This window comes from Schistocerca gregaria, chromosome 8 (genome assembly GCF_023897955.1).
Source record: "Schistocerca gregaria isolate iqSchGreg1 chromosome 8, iqSchGreg1.2, whole genome shotgun sequence".
NCBI classification, from domain to species: Eukaryota; Metazoa; Arthropoda; class Insecta; order Orthoptera; family Acrididae; genus Schistocerca; species Schistocerca gregaria.
In genome coordinates this window covers 60,558,674-60,582,376 of record NC_064927.1, presented here as the reverse complement: position 1 = coordinate 60,582,376, position 23,703 = coordinate 60,558,674, and the positions used below count along the sequence as shown (strand labels likewise).

The following is a 23,703-nucleotide window of genomic DNA, read 5'->3' as shown; positions in this document are numbered from 1 at the left end:
GGACACCCAAGTCTTGCTTTTGCTATTCAACTCGCCGCTCTCCGTGTTACCTAGACGCGTGGCAAAACTGTTTTTCGTTCTAAGTTTGTAGTTTCCGCTGCCTCGGGCACACGTGCCAATGTCCACGGCTTCCCTTGGCAGCGTGTTGACGTATGCAGCGTCTTCCCCTGCCGCTGATCCTCTGGAGACCTGCCCTCTGTGAAGCGTGCCGACATGGGCGAGCGACCGCCGCTGGCCCGTGGGCGCACTGCCTGTGTCCACCTGGTCGCCGGGCTTTCCAGCTAGGAACGCATCAGAAGAATTCCTTTCATGCACGAAGTGTACTAATTTTGCAAAGGGAAGAATCATGGCCCTTTACTGATGCTTAATGACACAATAATTCACCTCCATCACACTTCATATATTGCAATAATGACTAATTTTAAAAGCAATTATCTCCTTTAATTATAAACATGAAAAGCTTTGACGCTTTTCGGGTAGCATTAGGTGAAACGAAAAGACCGATGGCCTGACTAATGTTGATGATGTTTGGTTTGTGGGGCGCTCAACCGCGTCGACATCAGCTCCCGTACACAGTCCCAATTTTTCGCGATCCAATCGATGAATGATGATGAAATGATGAGGACAACACCAACATCCAGTCCCCAGGCAGAGAAACTCCCCAACCAGGCCGGGAATCGAATCTGGGACCCCGTGATCTGGAGGCAGCAACGCTAGCCACTAGGCCACGAGCTGCATACGTGGGCTGACTGACTAAAATAGATACATATATGAGTGAAGTGATGAACGAATGTAGACTGCCTTGGACAGGGGTATCTCGGGAATGTAGCATTCAAGGGTAATGCGTAGGAGGGTGTTTGTCGGGCTGAATGTATGGAAGATGGACTGGGGAAGAGTGGTGAGGGATGCGGCTCCGAACTGAGATGTAAGAAATGAGTGGAGAGAAGTGGAGGGGAAGCGAGTGTGACAGGAATCTCCTAGCTCTGGCAGGACTGATATATGCCAGGATGGATCTCATGATCGGGTAAGTGAACGCGATTAAAGTTTCGTTCGGAGAGGACATGGCTGGTGTGGGTGTGTAACATTGGGGGGCGACTTTGGTGGTATGGCGGCAGAATGATTAGTGAGCAGAGTCGGGGGGGGGGGGGGGGAGGGCTAAGATGCGGGTGGAGTTTACAGGTGACGTAGGATATACGATCGTGTTCGAGATGGAAGAGCCGAATAGGGAATTTTAGTTGGTGGAGAATGCGCCAGTAGGAGGGTAAGCGGTTCCGAAAGGTTTGGAGGAGCACGTGACCTTCGAAGATCTGTATGGCGTGAAAAATAGGGGGAGGAGTGGAAGTCCAGGCCACATTTTCATAGCAGACGATTGATCAGATCATCAGATCAGTGATTTATAGATGTAGATGGTTGTGGAAAGGGTGCAATCCCCATGTTCGGCAGTTATTGTTTTAGTGATTTCAGTCTGTTGTAGGCTTTCTGCTGACTAGTTAGTAGACGGCTCTAGGTATTTTAGTGTGTGAGTTAACTAGATATGACGGTTGTAAATGGAAAGGTAAAATTTGTGGAGGCGAAACATGCGTGTGATATGGAGTCAGATTTATGGCTGCCTAACCACGTGGTCGCCCTTTTAAGGAACTATATTCTGAGAACATCAGGAACTCTTTGTTATTAATGTCCCATTACCGGTTTGGAGCGAATGTGTCCCCCTATTGCGAATGGTAACTTTTAGAAAAAGACTGCGATGAGATTACAAAGATTACGAGGGTTGGAACTTTAATAGTGGCAACTATTTATTTGCAGCTAGCACAAAATAGATACTTGTTTCAAAGTTTTTTTGAACTTCAAAGTAGTCAGCAACATTGTTTATAACCCGTTGTCAGCGATGTGGAAGTTGTAGGATACTCCTAGGCTAGGCGCAAATTGAGAAGCGTGTAGCACGTGTGACGTGACACGACACTACAGCGCGACACGCACGTGCCCCACGCCTCACGCGGGTGCAGCGCATATTGCGACGCGTACACCATACTTCGCACGCGCCGACTGGCGAAGCTGTGCGTTGACTGAACCGAAGCGCGCGCAACCTCTTATCTTTCTCAAACGATTTTACAGAAACTATTCACTGAAAATATATGATTTTTGCCTTACTTGTAGCGTTATACGTCAGCTTCGTGCCCATCATCTCGCTAATGACCATTCTTATTGTAATGTACACATTTTAGTAAGACACTATGCAAAACTCAAAAAGTTTGCAACGAGAATCAGGTGTCGCTATGATTTTGCTTTTTGTGCGTAATACACCATATGTTGCTGCGTATAAAATTTAGCGAACATGCTGAATTTTTTTTTAGACTTGGGAGGAGATCTTTACTGGCCTCCGATCTCGTGAACATGGATCCCATGTAGCGCGCTCACTTCCGATCTCACGCCCGCGAGAATGAAATACTCGCAACATCTCTCGTATCTCCTAAACCGCTCGAGAAACGAAAGTATGGCGAATGATACACACAAGGAGGAGAGTGTTTTGCCAATTAATAAACACACGGAACTTTCTTATCTATAGCGATATATCACTACTTATACTTCTTTTTTTATTTATTTCACTCCAGTGACTGTAATTTTTTAAGAGTTATCGACAGCTAGCGAAACAAGAGCTTCCTAGTATGAAAATAAACATGAAATTTCTTCTTTTATGTTACTGCAAACCGATACTATGAGGTTTTTCGTAAGCTATTGAGCTCTGTGATTGCCAATTACTTGCTTAATGAGGCCCTCCGTTTCGGAATTCTGCCTCAATAGCTGCTGTGAGATGAGTTTGGCAAATTACATTGTGACAAAGGAAGTACAATTAAACCAGTCACCAAGAGAAATGTGGCCTTTACTCATAAATGGTGATGCTTCTTCGAATGAGGAGAGGTTAAGAACTCACACAAAAACAGATTGACAATTTTGTTGGGATTTTGGTGGAATCCCCGTAACCCATCGTATTTTTAACACTGAGCAACTGGAATGGAAAGTTACCAAAGGATTTTATTCCTTCTCTTGATCTGAGCAGTATTAAAATAATGACGAGCGTTCCTTCAGCCGGAATGACAGGCACATGCCAGACACTGTTTACTCACCTAGGGCTTGCCAAACTGACAATGCGTGATCGCGAATAAAATAGTTGTTATTGAGAAAAAAAACAATTGGTCTGTCGCACAACACAAAGGCCAGTGTATCGTCAGCAGCGAAGGATAATACGCGCGACAGGAATGCCATGTGTGCCTTGTGAGATGGAGTTCGAAAAACATTGTCATGAAAGTAGATCTGCCTTTGTCAGCAGCACATTTCAACAAATTAAATATATCTAATCATAACACTCTTTTAGGATATTCCTACTTTCGTAATAAAACCAACCATTTTCTTCATTTGGCCGGCCGCGGTGGTCTCGCGGTTAAGGCGCTCAGTCCGGAACCGCGTGACTGCTACGGTCGCAGGTTCGAATCCTGCCTCGGGCATGGATGTGTGTGATGTCCTTAGGTTAGTTAGGTTTAAGTAGTTCTAAGTTCTAGTGGACTGATGACCACAGATGTTAAGTCCCATAGTGCTCAGAGCCATTTGAACAATTTTTTTTCTTCATTTGTGTAGCCTCTTGTATAATTACTTTATTAATGCTGATAATGTCCATGCAACAATTGAAATGCTTTTTCTCATCATGGCGAATCAATTGGCTCTGAGCACTATGGGACTTTACTTCTATGGCCATCAGTCCCCTAGAACTTAAACTACTTAAACCTAACTAACCTAAGGACATCAGACAACACCCAGTCATCACGAGGCAGAGAAAATCCCTGACCCCGTCGGGAATCGAACCCGGGAACCCGGGCGCGGGAAGCGAGAACGCTACCGCACGACCACGAGCTGCGGGCGGCGAACCAACTAAAACGTCGTTATTTGTGACTGCTTGTCGACTGTTTCTAGCTTGCAGTGGAAATATGTTGTGTACATGCATGTGGTACAGTGTGTCGTATTACATTATTATATCCATATCAAAGTAATCACAGTGAAACTTCTAGACTTCAGATCTTGGACGCTTTTTACCAGAAGCACAAAGGGATCACACCTGTGGAGATTATCCCTTTCTAAATTTTCGTAACAGATCGTACAGATACGCTAGCTTACCAGGCAGCGAGAAGATAACCTTGCTTTACTTTCCTGCCTTGATTCTCAATCACATGATTTTATAATATTCCCTGCTTCCTTATTCACTACCCTCTGTCCCTTCTTGCGATCTGAAAACATCGCGGAGGCATATGGTGCAATTCCAGCGGCCAATGGTTCATCAGTTACTGAATTATACATTTTTCTCGACAGAAGAAAAACAAAACAAAACTATGCAGATACAAATAACGGAAAAGTATACGTGCTAACGAAGAAAGCTTGAGCGGTTAAATGGCGAAAAACGAAACACTACCCAAAGACAATAAAATTCAGTACACAGTAAGACACAATTTATTGTATGGCCAATATTACCACTGCTCATATGCGCCGTTCCGATGTGAGCATATGGCCGGGCTACTTTTCCACTCCCCGCCTCAAATTTCCCACGGTGCTAGCGAGGCAAGCGCGACGCGCGGCGCGAGAAACTGTGCCTCAACCACAACGCCGCGCGACCTGGCGCAGGCGCGTGTCGCGTCCCAGTCGCGTCGCGTCGCAATTTGCGCGGTCCCATATGAACCCGTGATGTTACAAAACCGCGCGCTGCGCTGCGTCGCGCCACACGCGCTATACGCGTTTCAGTTTGCGCCTAGCCTTAGCAGTGCCAGTTGTGTAGACAGTTCGAGCGGCGGGGTCTATTGCCCGACGAGTTTGTAGCAGTTCTGAGCAGTTCCAAACGTTTTCAGTTGGGGAGACATTCCTGGCCAAGGTAGGATTTGGCAAGCGTGAAGGCAGGCAGTAGGAGCTCTCGCAGTGTGCGGGCGGGCTTTATCTTGCTGAAATTTAACCTCAGGATGGCTTGTCACGAAAGGCAACAAAACTGTGCGTGGAATACCGTCTACGTACGGCTGTCCTGTGTGAAGTGAAATGACATCCCAGACCGTGACTGCCTATTGTCAGGCCGTACTGCAGGCGGCAGTTAGGCTGGCATCCCAGCGTTGTCCGGAGGCGTCTTTAGACAGCTCCTTGACATGGAACCTCACTGACTGCAATACAGCTGTCTTCAGTGATGACTGGCGCTGCGAACCGATGCCCATTGACGTGGCTGGAGACGCCCCAGAAAGCAGTGGGAAGCCAACCTCACTGTCCTCTGCCATACCGCCAGACAGCCAAGAGTGACATTCTGAGGTGCCATTTCTTTTCGTACCGCCCTTACAGCACAGTGGTATGTCGACGATATACTAAGCCTCGTTTTATTGCCTCTCATGGAAAGCCATCCTGTGCTTACATTTCAGTAAGATAATGCCCGCCCGCACGCGGCGAGAGTTTCTGCTGCCTGTCTTCGTGCTTGCCAAACCCTACTTTAGCCAGCAAGGTTGACGGATCTCTACCCAATTGAGAACGTTTGGAGCATTATGGGGAGCTCCGTCCAACCATCTAACAACGGTGTTTTACGACTTAACGCGCGGTTACACATAATTTGGCACGATATCCTTCTGGAGGATATCGGGCAACTCTATCAATCGATGCCAAGTGGAATAACTGCTTACAACAGGAACAGATGTGGACCAACACGTTACTGACATATTCAATTTGTGAAGTAGTTTCTTTTGAATAAATCATCCGATTTTTCTGAAGTTGTAATAATTTGTTTGTCTCTAAATGTACATTACGTCTACGTATTCCGGTCCCATACGGGTAATTTCTTCGTGGTGCGTCGTTTTTTCTTCCTGGTGTGAGTAACGAGAAATTATAGCGATAATCGAATACTGTTCGTCCTTCATTTATATGTAGTACTTTAAATTTGCGAGATTAAAATAATGAAGTAATGATGGTATTCATTGTGCAACTGAAGTGAGAAATACAAGGGGCTTTTGAAACGTCCGTGCAAAGTCCGAGAGATGGCACCACCGGCGCGTATCGAGGTCATGTTTAGTTACTAGCATCTTTGGAAAAAACGCACAGCCATATAGGTCTATTTCTTCGTGTTTGGCATTCGTGTGAATCAAGGAAGTCGAGTGATTGTCAAAAAATGAACGAAAAAGAATTTCTTGTGGTGATTAACCATTAATTATGAAAGGCAAAACGCCTCGAGAGACTACAGAGAAGCTTAATAAACAGTACAGAGACTCTGCACCTTCAATTACAACAGTTTATAAGTGGTTTCAAAATTTTCGAAGTGGCCATATGGGCACAAGTGATGCTGAACGTTCTGGTCGCCCTGTGGAGGCTACAACTCCAAAAATCATTGATAAAATTCATGATATGGTGATGGATGACAGAAGAGTTAAGGTGCGAGAGATTGCTAGTGCTGTGGGCATCTCGAATGAATTGGTACATAATATGTTGCATAAACATTTGGATATGAGAAAGCTATCCGCAAGAGGGATTCCGCGATTGCTCACGCTAGACCAAAAACGGAATCGTGTGAAGTGTTGCAAGGATGGTTTGCAGCTGTTCAGGAATCCGCAGGAAGCGTCGTTTCGTCACTATTGATGAGACATGGATACATTACTATTCGCCTGAGACCAAACAATAATCTAAACAATGGGTTACCAAGGGAGAATCTGCACCAAAAAAGGCGAAGATCATACCTTCGGCCGGAAAGGTTATGGCGACTGTCTTTTGGGATTCGCTAGGGATAATCCTCAACGACTATCAGGAAAAGGGTTAAACTATTACACTTGCATATTAGTCATCGTTATTGGAGCGTTTGAAAACCGAGCTGCAAGAAAAACGCCGGCGATTGGACCGCAAAAGTCCTTTTCCATCACGACAATTCAACAGCACACAATTGTGGTCGCACAATTAATGAAAATAGGATTCCAACTCGTCTCACATATCCTCTGTTCTCCAGACGTGGCTCCCTCAGGCTACTGTTTGTTCCCCAATTTGAAGAAATGGCTGTCGGGACAAAGATTTTATTCAAATGAGGAGGTGATTGCAGCAACTAATAGCTATTTTGCAGACTTGGACAACTGATATTATTTGGAAAGGATCAACAAATCAGAACAGCGTTGGACGAAGTGTATAAGTCTGAAAGGAGACTATGTCGAAAATCAAAAAAGGTTTACCCCAAAAACGTAAGTTGTTTTTATTTTTGCACGGACTTTTCCAACGCCTCTCGGACTTTGGGCAAGACAAATGAAAAGAATTTCAGGTGAATAAGACGACGCCTGATTATAATTGCTTAGAATCAACAAAAAACTTCAGTGAAGCTGCACCGTAGCCTACCGTGACTAAATCGAGAAAATTAACTGCTAAGGCATGTTACGTTTGATAAGTTTAACCGCACTGACGAGAATCAGAGAGGAAACGCGAACTATAATGGTTAATTGACAACTGCATTACCATAACGACCGCTCAATGGACTGCGTCATTAGTCGATGCAGCATCGGTCGGCTTCGGCAACTTCCGGTAATCTTCGAGAAGTTTATTCGAACTGTCTCAGAGAAACCATCGTTCAGAACCCTTGGAGGGCCCCCGTGCACATGCCCACAACACAGAAACACTGTAAGCACGTGGCGATCGAAACCAAACTACTGCAATTATCACGAAACGTATTCGCAGTTGCGAATATGAACTGCCAGCAGCTGTATAAAGGAATGGCGACAGTGAAAATTTGTGCCCGTCTCGGCCTCAAACTCGGATTTTTCGCTTATCGCCACATGCATGCATGTGAAAATTAATATTGCACCCTAGTTTCGAATAACACAGGCGCTGCACGTTTATCCGTCGACACCGGACAAGCGACTTCAAAGTAAGATGTCTCCACTGTACGGGAATATACGTAACGTGCGTGCGAGTACAGGCTGCAGACACTTGGTCGACGACGAATGGAAGTATGGGTCTCGGCATCAGTCGCGCTCGGATAGCCAAATGGTAAGGTGACCGCGATAAGCGGGAAATCCGAGTTCGAGTCCCGTTTCGGCACACATTTTCATTGTCATTCCATTATACAGCTGATGAGAATCTAGAGAATCCATAATCGGAACTGCAAATATATTTCATGTATTTCAAGTCGGCTGTAGTCGCCTCAGCGCCTGTTCCTTCGGACACGCATGTATGTCCAAAGGAACATTACATCGTAATTCGGAATTACAAAGGCACTGAAATATCGTAAATATCGTAATGAACAGTTTCCCCCGGTCGTTCAATGAACGAAGTAGGAGCATATATGGTCTATCGGACCAATTGTGTGATTGTACTGAAGAGTTGCTAGATAACAGAACGCAGAGTGTCATTATCAATGAAGAGAAGTCTTCCGAAGTAAGAGTGATTTCAGGTGTGCCGCAGGGGAGTGTCGTAGGACCGTTGTTATTCACAATATATATAAATGACCTTGTAGATAACATCGGAAGTTCACTGAGGCTTTTCGCAGATAATGCTGTAGTATATCGAGAGGTTGTAACAATGGAAAATTCTATTGCAATGCAGGAGGATCTGCAACGAAGACGCATGGGACGGGGAATGGCAATTGAATCTCAATGTAGACAAGTGTAAAGTGCTGTCAATACATGCTGTCAAGAAAGATCCTTTATCACTTAGCTACAGTATAGCAGGTCAACAACTAGAATCAGTTAATTCAATAAATTATGATAGATAAACTCCAATGGAAGGCTCTGCCGAAGAGACGCTCCGTAGCTCGGTACGGGCTTTTGTTGAAGTTTCGAGAACATACCTTCACCGAGGCAGTATAATGCTCCCTCCTACGTATGTCTCACGAAGAGACCATGAGGATAAAATCAGAGAGATCAGAGCTCACACAGAGGCATACCGACAATCTTTCTTTCCACGACCAATACGAGACTAGAATAGAAGGGAGAACTCAAAATACCGTCCGCCACACACCGTCTATCTAGATGTAGATGTAGAACTGCGATTGGCTGGTGATTGGTCCCTCGCTCTCGGCACGCTGTGACGTCTATCACAACGTTATTTTAATTCGAGTAGAATACTTCTGCCAGTTGTTATCAGCAGATCTTCCTTTGTTGAGAGTTGTATCACGGTTGTTACGTCAGCAACTATTGGGTATTTATGGACGGAAGTGACATTCACATAATGTATGATGTATGACAGTACATAGAGTGAACTACTGCAGTATGGTACACAAGGTAACGGAGAAAGATGCGCAATGAGACGAACAGAAATGACACTTTTAGTCAAAGACAATAATTATACTCATGTCACTGCGACTTTTGATTGTCCCCAGGACGTTAGGAAAGGCGAAATAGGTTTCTTAATAGGATGTCTGATCACCACGAACGGCATCGCATGCTCTGCAACGTGTTGTCATACTGGACATCAGGTTGTTAAGGAGTTCTTGTGGTGGGGCGCTGCGCACCTCCATGGGAGATGATTCCCGAACGATATTTTCACTTTGCAGCGGAGTGTGCGCTGATATGAAACTTCTTGGCAGATTAAAACTGTGCCGGACCGACACTCGAACTCGGAATCGTTGCCTTTCGCAGGCAAGTGCTCTACCATCTCAGCTATCCAGGCACTTGGTGGAGCACTTGCCCGCGAAAGGCAAAGGTGCCGATTTCGAGTCTCGGTGCGGCACACAGTTTTAATCTGCCAGGAAGTTTCAGCTGCCAGATTGTTGCCGGTGCCTGTGGACGTGCTGCCAACGCTTCCTACAAGTGCTCTATGGGATTCATGTCGGAGGACCGGGCAGGCCAGACTATTCGCGCGAATATTCTATCGTTCCAAGAGCGCCTCCACATATGCAGTTCGATTCGGTAGCGGAATTTTATCCATAAAAATTAAGACAGGGTCGAATGCACCCATGAAAAGACCCACACGGGGAAGGAGAATAGTGTCACGATAACGTTGACCAGTAAATCTACAAAAAATGGCTCTGATTACTATGGGACTTAACATCTGAGGTAACCAGTCCCCTAGAAATTAGAGCTATTTAAACCTAACTAACGTAAGGACATCACACACATCCATGCCCGAGGCAGGATTCGAATCTGCGACCGTAGCAGTCGCGCGGTTCCGGACTGAAGTGCCTAGAACTACTTAAACCTAACCAAAGTAAGGACATCACACACATCCATGCCCGAGGCAGGATTCGAACCTGAGACCGTAGCAGTCGCGCGTTTCCGAACTGAAGCGTCTAGAACCGCTCGGCCACCGATACCGGCAGTAAATCTACATCTACATCTACATGGATACTCTGCAAATCGCACTTAAGTGCCTGCCGGAGAGCTAATCGAACCACCTTCACAATACTCTATTATTCTAATCTCGTATAGCGCTCGGTAAGAACGAACACATATATTTTTCCGTACGAGCTCTTTGACTTATTTTATCATGGAGATCGTTTCTCCCTACATAGGTCGGTGTCAACAAAATATTTTTGCATGCGGAAGAGAAAGTTTGTGGTTAGAACTTCTTGAGAAGATTCCGTCACAACGAAAAGCGCCTTCTTTTAATGATGTCCACCCCAAATTTCAAAAGCTTCTATTCTCTTCATGTTCCAACTATTTATCGTCCATGTTTCACTTCCATACATCGATACACTCCACACAAATACTTTCAGAAACGACTTCCTGACACTTAAATCTATACTCGATGTTAACAAATTTCTCTTCTTCAGAAACGCTTTCCTTGCCATTGCCAATCTACATTTTATGTCATCTCTGTTTTGACCATTATCAGTTATTTTGCTCCCCAAATAGCAAAACTCACTTACTATTTTAAGTGACTTATTTCCTAATCTAATTCCCCCAGCCTCACCCGACTTAATTTCACTAGATTCCGTTATCCTCGTTTTGCTTTTGTTGATGTTCATCTTATATCCTTCTTTCAAGACACTGCCCATTCCGTTCAACTGCTCTTCCACGTCCTTTGCTGTCTCTGACAGAATTACAATGTCATCGGCGAAACTCAAAGTTTTTATTTCTTTTCCATGGATTTTAATACCTACTCCGAATTTTTCTTTTGTTTCCTTTACTGCTTGCTCAATATACAGATTGAATAACATCGGGGATAGGCTACAACCCTGTCACCACTGCTTCCCTTTCATGCCATCTGGTTTTTGTACAAATTGTAAATAGCCTTTCGCTCTCTGTATTTTACCCCTGCCACCTTCAAAGTCTGAAAGAGAGTATTCCAATCAATATTGTCAAACGTTTTCTCTAAGTCTACAAATGCTAGAAACGTGGGTTTGCCTTTCCTTTTCTTCTGAGTCGTAAGGTCAGTATTGCCTCACGTGTTCCAACATTTCTACAGAATCCAACCTAATCTTCCCCGAGGTCGGCTTTACAAGGTTTTCCATTCATCTGTAAAGAATTCGAGTTAGTATTTTGCAGCCGTGACTTATTAAACTGATAGTGTCAACAACTGCTTTCTTTGGGATTGGAATTATTATGTTCTTCTTGAAGTCTGAGGACATTTCACCTGTCTCATACATCTTGCTCACCAGATGGTAGAGTTTTGTCAGGGCTGGCTTTCCCAAGGCCGTCAGTAGTTCTAATGGAATGTTGTCTACTCCTGGGGCCTTGTTTCGACTCAAGTCTTTCCGTGTTCTATGAAACTCTTCACGCAGTATCGTCTCTCCCAATTCATCTTCATCTACATCCTCTTCCATTTCCATAATATTGTCCTCAAGTACATCGTCCTTGTATAGACCATCTATATACTCCTTCCACCTTTGTGCTTTCCCTTCTTTGCTTAGAACTGTGTTTCCATCTGAGCTCTTGATGTTGATACAAGTGGTTCTCTTATCTCCAGAGGTCTCTTTAATTTTCCTGTAGGCAGTATCTATCTTACCCCTAGTGAGATACGCCTCCACATCCTTACATTTGTCCTGTAGCCATTGCTGCTTAGCCATTTTGCACTTCCTGTCGATCTCATTTTTGAGACGTTTGTATTCCTTTTTGCCTGCTGCATTTTTATATTTTCCCTTTCATCAATTAAACTCAATATTTCTTGTCTTACCCAAGGATTTCTTCTAACCCTCGTCTTTTTACCTACTTAATCGTCTGCTGCCTTCACTACTTCATCCCTCAGAGCTACCCCTTCTTCTTCTACTGTATTTCTTTTCCCCATCCCTGTCAATTGTTCCCTTATGCTTTCCCTGAAACTCTGTACAACCTCTGGTTTAGTCAGTTTATCCAGGTCCCATCTCCTTAAATTCCCACCTTTTTGCAGTTTCTTCAGTTTTAATCATCAGATCATAACCAATAGATTGTGGTCAGAGTATACATCTGCCCTTGGAAATGTCTTACAATTTAAAGCCTGGTTCCTAAATCTCTTTATTACCATTATATAATCTATCTGATACCTTCTAGTATCTCAAGGATTCTTCCATGTATACCAACCGTCTTTTATGATTCTTCAACCAAGTGTTAGCTATGATTAAGTTATGCTCTGTGTAAAATTCTACCGTATGGCTTCCTCTTTCATTTCTTACCCCCAATACATATTCACCTACTATGTTTTCTTCTCTCCCTTTTCCTACTTTCGAATTCCAGTCACCCCTGACTACTAAATTGTAGCCTCCCTTCACTACCAGAATAATTTCTTTTATCTCCTCATACATTTCATCAATTTCTTCATCATCTGCAGAGCTAGTTTGCATATAAACTTCTACTACTGTAGTAGGCATGGACTTCGTGTGTATCTTGGCCACAATAATGCGTTCACTATGCTGTTTGTAGTAGCTTACCCCCACTCCTATTTTTATTAATTATTAAACCTACTCTTGCGTTACCCGTATCTTATTTTGTATTCTTAACCCTGTATTCACTTGACCAAAAGTCTTGTTCGTCCTGCCGCCGAACTTCACTAATTCCCACTATATCTAACTTTAACCTATCCATTACTTTTTAAATTTTCTAACCGAACTGTCCGATTAAGGTATCTGACATTGCACGCTCCGATCCGCAGAACGCCAGTTTTCTTTCTCCTGATAACGACGTCCTCTTGAACAGTCCCCGCCCGGAGATCCGAATGGGGGACGATGTTACCTCCGGAATGTTTTACCCAAGAGGACGCCATCATCATTTAATCATACAGTAAAGCTGCATGCCCTCGGGAAAGATTACGGCCGTAGTTTCCCCTTGCTTTCAGCCGTTCGCAGTACCAGCACAGCAAGGCCATTCAAGTACAGACGCCATTTTGAAACTGTGCTGCGGCTACACTAACTGTCGGAAGGAACGGAAACTTGGCGCTCTCATTCAGGAGACTTCAAATAATACACCGCTAACGTTTCCCATTCGTAACATTATTTTCGGCTTAGAAAAAAGAAATGCGGCGCGTTGCTTTCTGGGCAACGCTCGTAATAATGACTTACAATAAAAAAAATTAAATTAATAAAAACGAAGGACATTAAATAATAATGTTGGTAAATTGTCGAAATTCAAGGAAGTTTAAAGACGACAGGGAACGTCAGAAGTGAGTTATAGATTCCCGCCACCAAAAATTCTGACGGGGGTAGGGGATACCGAGCCACGTGCCCTCTGTTGGTTTTGTTGTTACTACGCTATGTGCCTATATCTACTGTACAAGCTGTATAATCTGCCATAGATTATGTACTAGGTAATTAGATCGATGAAACTGACGTCACGTCCTCTGTTTTGTTGCTTGTTTCGGTTTCGCCATCTTCCTTTGAGTTGTCTGTGACGTTGACTGTCGCGCCCAAATGGTGAAGCCTTAGATAGCTAGCAGAACAGGCAACCACATCGCCCCAGTGTCACACACAACTGTTCCATTCACAAAGGTGGCCACTGAATACCGAATTCATCAATTAGCGCCTGTCAGTACCTGGAAATATATATCCCTTTTACCCAGGACTCTGTACCTACTGATGATAAATTCGTTCAGTTCTCCTTCTTCCCGCTTTATCTCTCTTTCAGGTCCCACTGTGAGTGCGACCGCGAATTCTACCGCTGCCTGAAAGACGCCAACACGCTAGTGTCTCTCAAGGTCGGCGTCATCTATTTCAGCATCCTGAGACCGCAGTGCTACGAGGAGACTTATCCAGTAGCCAGATGCAAGAGCTATTCGCTGTAAGTAGGAACACCACATCTCAATAACAATGAAAATTACTACTTTGAGTGCGAACATTTTAGATTAGGCTTGATCGTGACTATTATTATCATTAAATGAAATAACAAGTTTACTGTTACGAGTCACTGCTTATTTATATCCACGACGCGTTTCAAAGGTTTAAGCCTGCTTTACATTTGGAAGTATGACATCTGTATGTGTGATGTGTTAGGATTTTTTGGAGGAACTTGTGGCACTAAATTTTTTTGTGTAATAATGTTGTTACGACGTATATTCTCTGTATTTTGTGATACTGTTTTCGGTCCTCTATACAATCCTTGCACCTAATAGTTTCCAGACGCCATATTTGTTTAAAAAACATGATAGTATGCATGTGATGTGTTACGACAGTGAAGGAACATGTGACCGCTGTAGGTAATCTATTTTAATTTTTTTTTTTACCGCTAGATATACGTTTAGTTTTTTGTCAAAAGAAACCCAAAACCATGTTCTGAAATAGTGTTTTGATTCTCCACTAGACAGTGCCACAAGTTCCTCCAAAAAATTGTAACACAACACACACACACACACACACACTCACACACACACACACACAAATGTCATATTAACAAATGTAGATCCACCTGATAATGGAGTTTTAAACCTTTGAAACGCGTTATGGATATAAATAAACAGTGACTGGTAACAGAAAATTACTACTTTACAAGTAACAAGGTCTGTGGAGCTTTCTCGTGCATTTAGTGATTTTTCGTGATGCTACTTAAAAGTCCTGTGTCCATACAGAGATAGTCGATAACAACTGATGGTTCTGCTAAACCAACGTTATTGTGAAGACAGAACAGAGCTATCTGGATTCGAGTCCCTGCCCGGCACCCTATTTTAATCTGCCATTAATTAAAACAGCGGACACTGCAGAAGTCACTAGGTGGGGTGAGGCTGAACCACTTTCCCGCAGTGTCCTTTCTTCCAGGAGTGCTGTTCCAGTAAGTTACTTAGAAGAGCTTGTGCTCTTGAAAAGTTAGACACATGCACGAGCACAAGTGAAGCTATGGGGCTGTGTCGTGAATTCTGCTTGCACAGCTTGATCAATAACACCAGCGAACCCGAAAACGGCAGGGTTCCGCGTTCGAGTCCTGATCTGGCGCAGTTTTAAACTACCAGAAAGTGAGTTGTAATCTTCTCGTGATAGATACTGACATTAACGCTAATTCAGAGTACACCGGACGCATTTTAATGTACACTAGCTAATCAAAAGTATCCGGTACCTCATTGCAATGCGGAACTACCGCTAGATGTCACGCGACGCGTATCCGCCAGTACAAAAGCAGATGGTGAGTGTAGTCTTGACAGTAGAGAATCAGTAACAGCAGAATGGGTCAATGACTTCACAGGTCACTGGAGGTCACCTAAGTAACAGGTCCATCAGCGACTTTCCAAGTCTTTCCAGGCTGCGCATGTCGACTGTTGGTGATGTGATAGTGAAGAGGGCACGATAGGCAACAGCCAACCACAGCTAGACCGAGACAGGCAGACCTCATGAACTGTCGGGTGTCGCGAGCAGAGCTGGAGCCGTGATAAAAGCGATTAGTGGGCACACCCGTGTTAATGTGCACTAATACTGTAACAGTCCGGATATTTTTGATCAGACAATGAACGTCTTTACAGCTGAGAAGAGACAGCTGACCATTAATGCTGAAATACTTGCTTCACAAATTCCGCAGGCAGTTTCCAGGTCCATTAAGTTTTCTTAGAGCCTCATTATAAAAGGTTCTCTTTGCGAGTCGAGGGTAGTTTTCTAAAAACGGATCATCAGGTCTCGGTGCTTGTCTAGAAGGGCTAGTGCCCATTCATAGGATCGGCGAGCTGCGGGTATATCAATGCTTGAAGATTGACAATGATAAATGAAAGTAGAAGAACACCTCCTCTGTTGACTTATAGCTACCAATGCAAAGACTGCGGCCCACCTTGGAAAAACGATGACAACACGAGAGCTGAAGACACTTAAAGAGGAGTAGGCAAATTATGACGAAGGACTCACGAATATAAATTAAAATTGAAACTCCTTTATGGACAACAGTGAGCCAAAACATGATTAGCTGCTTAATAGCGTATTAGACTACCTTTGGAACACAACACAGAAATAGAGATGTAGTGTGACTAGCGTCTCCCGTAGGGTAGACCGTTGGCCTGGTGCAAGTCTTTCGAGTTGACGCCACTTCGGCGACTTGCGCGTCGATGGGGATGAAATGGTGATGATTAGGACAACACGACACCCAGTCCCTGAGCGGAGAAAATCTCCGACCCAGCCGGGAATCGAACCGGAGCCAGTAGGATTGACATTCTGTTGCGCTGACCACTCAGCTACCGGGGGCGACAGCACAGAAATGATTCTGCAGATTTCTAGAGGTATATGGAGCAGATGTCTACGCACTGGCCACGGAATTCCCGTAAATTACAGACCAATGGATGTGGCCGTGCAGCTGGCACCTGAGAGCTTCTCACGTGTGTTTTATCCGGCTCAGATCACGTTGATTTGATGGTCAACCATCACTGCCACGTCTCTCAGATCACTGTAGTACAATATTCTGACCTTGTGACATGGACAGTTAGTCTGCTGGAAACACCACCGCCGAGGACGACATAAAGCATGAAGTGATGCAGGTAACCCGCAGTAACGTTCACGTAGCCCACAGCTATCATGGTGCCTTCAATGATCACTGCAGATTACATGGAAGGACAGGTGAATGTCAATATTAATTGACGCTACTGGCCTGGGGCCGTGGTGTGTTGCATTTTATGGAAATAGTTCATCTGGATGGCAATTTCCTTGTACGACCGTCGACATAGTGTAGCAACAAACGCGAGTCATCCGACTTGGCGAACGTTTCCATTGATCAATAGTCCAGTCTTGAAGATTGGGTGGTCACTACAATCGTAACTGACGATCTAGTTGCGTCAACTAGCGTTCCACTCTGCCTATCCTACGTTACAGAACTGGCAGGCTTGTGATCAGCACATTCTGTGAAAAGGAGTGGATGTCCAACGCCCTGCCGCCCGTTCGTGATTTGATCACACTTCAGCCACTTTCCGCAGATGATCGCGACTCTAGAACAGCAGACTGCCGACCTTCTTCCCCGTTTCCGTTGCTCATTTTGAGGTGCCGTGCCACGACTAACTATCCTTCATCAAAGTTGATTTTGTCTGTGGATTTCTTCATCTGAGGTTCGTAACATGCATGGAGTCATTACCCATTAATCTCTGCTCCAGTTGTGTACTTTTCTTACTGTGTCATCACGCCGCATTCAATCTATCCTTGGGCAGTGGTCACACTGTTTTGCCTCAACAGTGTGTGTTCGGTAAATCTCCTCTGCATACTTTTACACACTTGGAATAGAAAGCTTAGCTTAGCCTCAGAAACACCCTTATTAATGTTGAGTCGCTCATGGAAACTAGTTGCAGTAGCAGAAAACTATGTGTCCCCATAAATAAGCTACAACAAATTTTTCACTTTATCTTGCTAACATTGCGTGTATCCTCTTTCCGCCACCTTACGCAACTCTCCTTATTTCTTCCTTACATATCATCAATGGGGGCAGATAAGAAATCACTTATCTGTTACAAATCACACTAATGGAGGAGTCGCAGCTTTCACAATGACAACTTTACAGTGTCTTTCTCCGATTTCAGTCGCAACTAGAAGTCACAAGTAGCAAGCAACAATTAAAAGTACCACTTAACATGCAACGAAATGTGCCACCAGGAGCCAAAGTTCGTATTTCTTTTGACGAGTTTTGTGTCATGGTGCTGAATCTGTCTGTGATTTCAGTGAGAAGTAGCAACTGTAAGTTGGAGGTAGCAACTGAAAATAATATTTAACAATGAACACTGTGTAGCATCCGTTGACCGAAGTTCGTATTTCGATTCTAGGAAACACCTGTCTCACACTGTGGATGTATTACCTAAGTATGGTCGAAGAAATGGACTAAGGAGCTGCTTTCTTGTGAGAAAAGTTCTACATTTGGTGTTTCACCTGGCAGCAACACTGATATGTATAGCTAGAGTGTTCTGTCGGAGTCTAGCCCTTCCTCCTCCCCTGAGATCTTGTTTTTATGGCATAACCCGAGGTCTAGATTAGGTTGAAAGCTGATAATTCGATTGAGAATCGGTCAAACAACGATTGTGAATAACAAATATAGGTTATGATAATAGTCAGAGATGTAGTGTAGCCTGATGTTTACGTTCGTGCCATGTTTAAACACACTTAACGCATCTTTTGTCATATAAACTGAAACTGTAAGGTAAATTCAGAAAACGCGTCTTAGATAAAGGACAAGGCTCCGATGTGTATTGTAATACATATTATATGCACATGTCGTACATAAGCTACGAAAATTGCAATGAGGTGTGCACTTCATAATTTACCGATATTTTTTGAACTCTGCAGTACATAGGTAAACTTTAGTATGTATCTCCAAGTATTGCACTTACCGCCAGACACCACACTTGCTAGGTGGTAGCCTTTAAATCGGTCGCGGTCAGGCTACTATACGTCAGACCCGCGTGTCGCCACTATCAGTGATTGCAGACCGAGCGCCGCCACACTGCAGGTCTCGTATAAAGAGACTCTCTAACACTCGCCCCAGTTGTACCGCCGACTTTGCTAGCGATGGTTCACTGACTACTTACGCTCTCAGTTTCAGAGAAGAAAGTTTAGCATAGCCTTCAACTACGTCATTTGCTACGACCGTGCAAAACGCCCTATTCAGTTACTATGTCTTCTGAACAGATAATATTGTGACTCATGTACCGTCAAGAGCGAAGTTCATCATTAATGAATTAAAGTTAACTTGTAAGGTGTCAGGTAAATCCAACACCTTCCATGAAAACCCTGACATAATAAGCAAATCTATTAGTATGTCACATAGCTCCAAATAAATCGTGACATTAAATTAACCAAAGTGATACAAGTAACGAGTGAGCAAATGGAATGCCACAGACTAACACAAGAATGCCTAAATGCATGTTGTACCTTCCCACCGTGAGGCAGACGCAGTTCTGAGGGGAGAAACGAGGACAGAAGCCGAGAGCAGAACCGTGTTAAGCTAGAAGGCCCTACGATAACGGACGGACTGGACACCCACGTCGGCAGCCTACCGCTAAGTCTATCACCCGCACGTTTTAGCGTGAGGCTTTTTCGCGTCTCTGTTATGTCAAGGACCACCCCCCAGCCCATGTTAAAAGCTAGAGCCCTCCAGAAAAACAGTATAGATCTTACGATAACATAAAAAGGGCCACTACCACCCGCAAGTTTCAGCGTGAGACTTTTTCGCGTCTCAGGTACGTCAAGGACCACCCCCCAGCCCATGTTAAAAGATAGAGCCCTCCAGAAGAACAGTATAGATCTTACGATAACGCTAAAAGGACCACACCAGCTGCAGGTTTTAGCGTGAGACTTTTTAGCGTCTCTGTTACGTTGCTAACTTTAAAAAAATTGCCCCACCACGAAAAGTATAACGTTTCTCATTGGATAGACAGAATTTTTGTAGGCGGAGCTTAAGGTTAACATTGAGACACTGATTGGTCAGATGAAAACACAGCCAGATAGCTTTCTTAAATCTACTTCGGTAAATTGCAGTAAGGAGAAGTTAGGAGTTAGTTCCGAGACGGCGAGCTGGATGGCTGGTGCGCCGGCCGCTGTCGCCCTGACGCTGCCTAAACACCGACAAGGTAATGAACGCACGCGATGCCGCATTTTTGAGCGCATAAGGCTTCACTCAGAACTGCAGAAGACTCATCTGCTACACCCCTTTTTTGCGTAATACTAGTGTCGATCGTTAATTAAAACTCAAGGTATTCACATTTGCCACTTGAAGAAAAGATCTGAAACGCGATGATTTTACTTTTATATAGTTATTGAGAAACCACATCAGCTACTGTAATTTACAAGTTAGATAAGTAATTAAAGATAATTGAGAGTCACTGTAGACCATTTTCATAGTTTTCTCTTTTGTGAAACTTAAATTAAACCTAGATTATAGATGTGATATGGCATAGGTCATCCTTCGATCGATTGTAGAACTTGGAAACCCATTCAGGGAATATTCGTTCACATTTTTGTTGGTTTTTACCATCCTGTATTAAAACATTTCCTTTTATCAATAGTGCAATTTATAAATGTTGTTTTGTGAGTAGACTAAAATTTCCAATGGTAAACTTAACTATTTTTTCGAGGTTATTTTACCAGCTATCTAAAAATAGGCAAGCCTTGAACCCTTTCCTCTATATTTAGTTAGTATTAAGTTTCTTTTACAGGGAGTGCGGTGGAGCTGACGCTGAGATCATTTAGTATCTGGTTATATCATCGCTAGTCTCACTGAACTCTTCTGAATTCTACATGTCATGTGTGGTCTGGCGTCTCCTTACCAGCAACAGGTCCCAGGTCGAAACTAGTCAATTCCCTAAAAAACACGCTCAGAGCGTCGTTGCGCGAAAGTGGTAGGGAGACACGATATAGAACAAACAGAAACCACCATGAATGTTTAGAAACTATCAAAGTAATTACGTCCGCTTTCTGAATTCTAACTCCTTGTCATGTTCCAGATCTGACGTCAGTATAGTTCTTCCCTCCTCACGCCAGCCTGCGTGAGCTAAAACGCGTGCCTTTTCGGCCTCCACTAGTAACACGGTGTTGGCTCTTCTGCCAACACTACACTTACACTCATTGCTATTAACAGAGATGTGTGCCGGAGGACCAAACCGATCCACTGCAAACGGGGTGGGTATGTTGCACACCATCAGCTACGCGATGGTTGTCCTGCACTCGGGAAGTGCGTGCAGGACTGTAGTCTCATGCACACTCGTTGACACAAAAGCGCCCAAAACGGCTGTGGCGGTCAGTATGACAGTAAGGAGGCATCATGCACTGTGCCCCAGGTGACATCTCTGGTACTAGGTTGCCTGGCTGGACGACTTCGGGAGGGACGGCACCATGGGGCTGTACGAGACTCGCTGGTCCTATGGTTGTACTGCGCACCACAACGGTCGTACGGACGCCGCTGTTGCCCTTTGTCAGTGGAAATGGATACAAGAAGGCATGCATGGACGACATGCAGAGACGTTGGGCGCGTACCACAACGAGGCGAGCACCGATGGTTTGTCCGCCACATGAGAGCAGGTCTGACGGCAACGATAGGGGCCACTCAGCGGGCTGTCCTGCCTTTTATGCAACATCCTATAACTGTTACACTATTGGTAAGAGGTTGCATGGCGCAGGACTCGCCTCACGCCGACCACTACGGCGCCTTCCACTTACACCCCACAACATCGCACTCGCCTGGTATCTGGGTCCTGCAGACTGGCAATGGGTCATCTTTTGGGACGAGTCCCGCTTACACCTTGGATGCGACAAACATTGGGTCCATGTTGGAGGTGCAGTGGAGAGCGCCAGGAAGAGCGGTTTGTGGCCTCCCATCACAATTCTTACCAGCGTGATACAATGGTTTGGAATATCCTATGGGGCCAGTTAGCCATTAGAGTTCGTAATGGGCTCCGTAACAGAGGCACGAAACATAGATTAGGTCCTAGAAGAGGTAGCTCTGCTGCTAGTGAAGCCCACACCTGTGCCATATTTCAGCTCACATCAATGCCACCTATCGAGTGTGCCTTGCAGCTGTGATTACTCTGCTATGCCCAGCAGTATCCCCCAATCTCTCCTTGACCGAGAATGTGTGAGATGGTATGGAGCATGTCATGAGTTCTTCACCTCCAACCTGCGCGCTCATGTGCAGGCGGCTTGGTATGGAGTATCACAGAACTATATCCGAGACTTGTACAACTCCATGCTGTACATCCTGATGCTTCTGTTCACAACCAACGAGGCCAGTCACCACTCTAGCACATAGGTATTGTGGTCATGTAGCTGTTGTGTGCATAGGTCCGTGTAGTCAGAGCGTACACAACTTTCCCACTAGAGCGCGCCCCGCTAAGCACAACAGCGCAAGCGCAGCACTCGTCCGCCTCCACACTACGAGATGGCGCTGCCTTAGAGACGGACCAAATTCTTCTTTCGCTGATCCACGTATTAATATGAACGCAGCCAATGAGATTGCTGCTAACGTAGAACCTTTTCTCCTCGTGGATCACACTCGCAGAGTGATACCTGGACGCACGAGGTATTATAACGAGTGTACATACCTCCGATTAGTCAGACTGCATTTATCTGCACCTGTCTGTACCGGTCTGCATTAGTCTGTACCAGTCTATAGTCAAGTTTCAGTCTGCGCGTAGTAAGATTATCATATTCCTGTACATAGCCATGAAGATAAATGTACAGACACTTTTGTCAAGTATCAGATATATTTGAGAATAAGATTAACGTACCAAGACCAAAGGAACTTCAGATTGTCAATTGTAAATAGCATCCAGAATCAAGTTAAGTAAGGTTTATGCTTGTTATTATTTTAATAAATGTGTGTGAAAATTAATCAAGTTCTGTTTAAAGTTGGTCACCATCAATCAGCTACTCTATGCGTGCAAGTGGCATTTCTATCGTCTGACCTAACGGTAGAAGATAAACACGCCACGATAAGACCACGAGACATATTGCTGACACTCGGCTACTTCGTTAGAGCGACGAGTCAAATAATCTGATGATGTGTGTACCGAAGGTCTTACAGTACGCGTACCACAGTAACACAATACACTGATAAGCGGAAACAGTGTGACCAGTACCTACTGCTACCTTGGATGCTACCTTATGGCGTTGTGGGCACAAGGCTGCAGTAACAAAAGTATGTAAGCAGAGAAGACATGGACAGGAGATGATTCTAGCGAAGATACAGGCTGCACACGGGGGAATTCATTGAGATTATTATGTGGAGCCTATGAACGTGTATCACGGAAATGGCGAACCTGGTCGAATGTTCACGTTCTACTGTCGTGAGCGGCTGCAGAATGAGGTACAAAGACAGAGAACTGCTGGACATCTCGACTCTTCACAAAACGTGGATTTCGGAGATTTGTACGCTCTGTAAAGTAGGATAGATGGGCAGTTGTGACATCTCTGCTGAAAGACCACAGTGCTGGTGCACGCAAAAGTGATTTGGAGCACAGCGTTCATTGTCCTTTGGCGGACAGGGAGCTCAACAGCAGGCCGTCTCTATGTGTTCTCATGTTGACCCAACGACAACGGGGCCGTCGGTAGTCGACCGTGGAAACATATCGGCTCTTCGGGTGAGTCACGTTTTTGCTACACTAGGTCGATGGTCCTCTCCACAAACGCTGTTATTGGGTGAAACGTACAGCACACCGGACGCAGAATGGTGGGAGCAGTATTATGCTGTGGGAGACAGTCTCCTGCGCTTGCATGGAGCCTGTGATAGTAATCGAAGACACGCTGAAAGCTGCGACACACGTGCGGCCCTTCACGCTTGATGTCTTTCCTGACGACGATGTCATCTTTCAGCAGTATAACTCTCTTCGTTTCGTTGCCAGAACCGTGCTGCATTCATCTGAGGAGCATTATAGTGGACTCACGTTGATGTC

At 44.6% G+C, this 23,703-nt stretch overlaps 1 protein-coding gene across 1 annotated transcript in view; it reads left to right on the top strand.

The window, feature by feature from the left end:
- LOC126284686 (uncharacterized) overlaps nucleotides 1-23,703 on the top strand; it is a 121,017-nt gene that overhangs the window by 81,699 nt on the left and 15,615 nt on the right. The window contains exon 6 of the mRNA XM_049983807.1: nucleotides 14,007-14,159. Coding sequence (XP_049839764.1) covers nucleotides 14,007-14,159 — 153 coding nt within the window. The remainder of the gene's footprint in view (nucleotides 1-14,006; nucleotides 14,160-23,703) is intronic.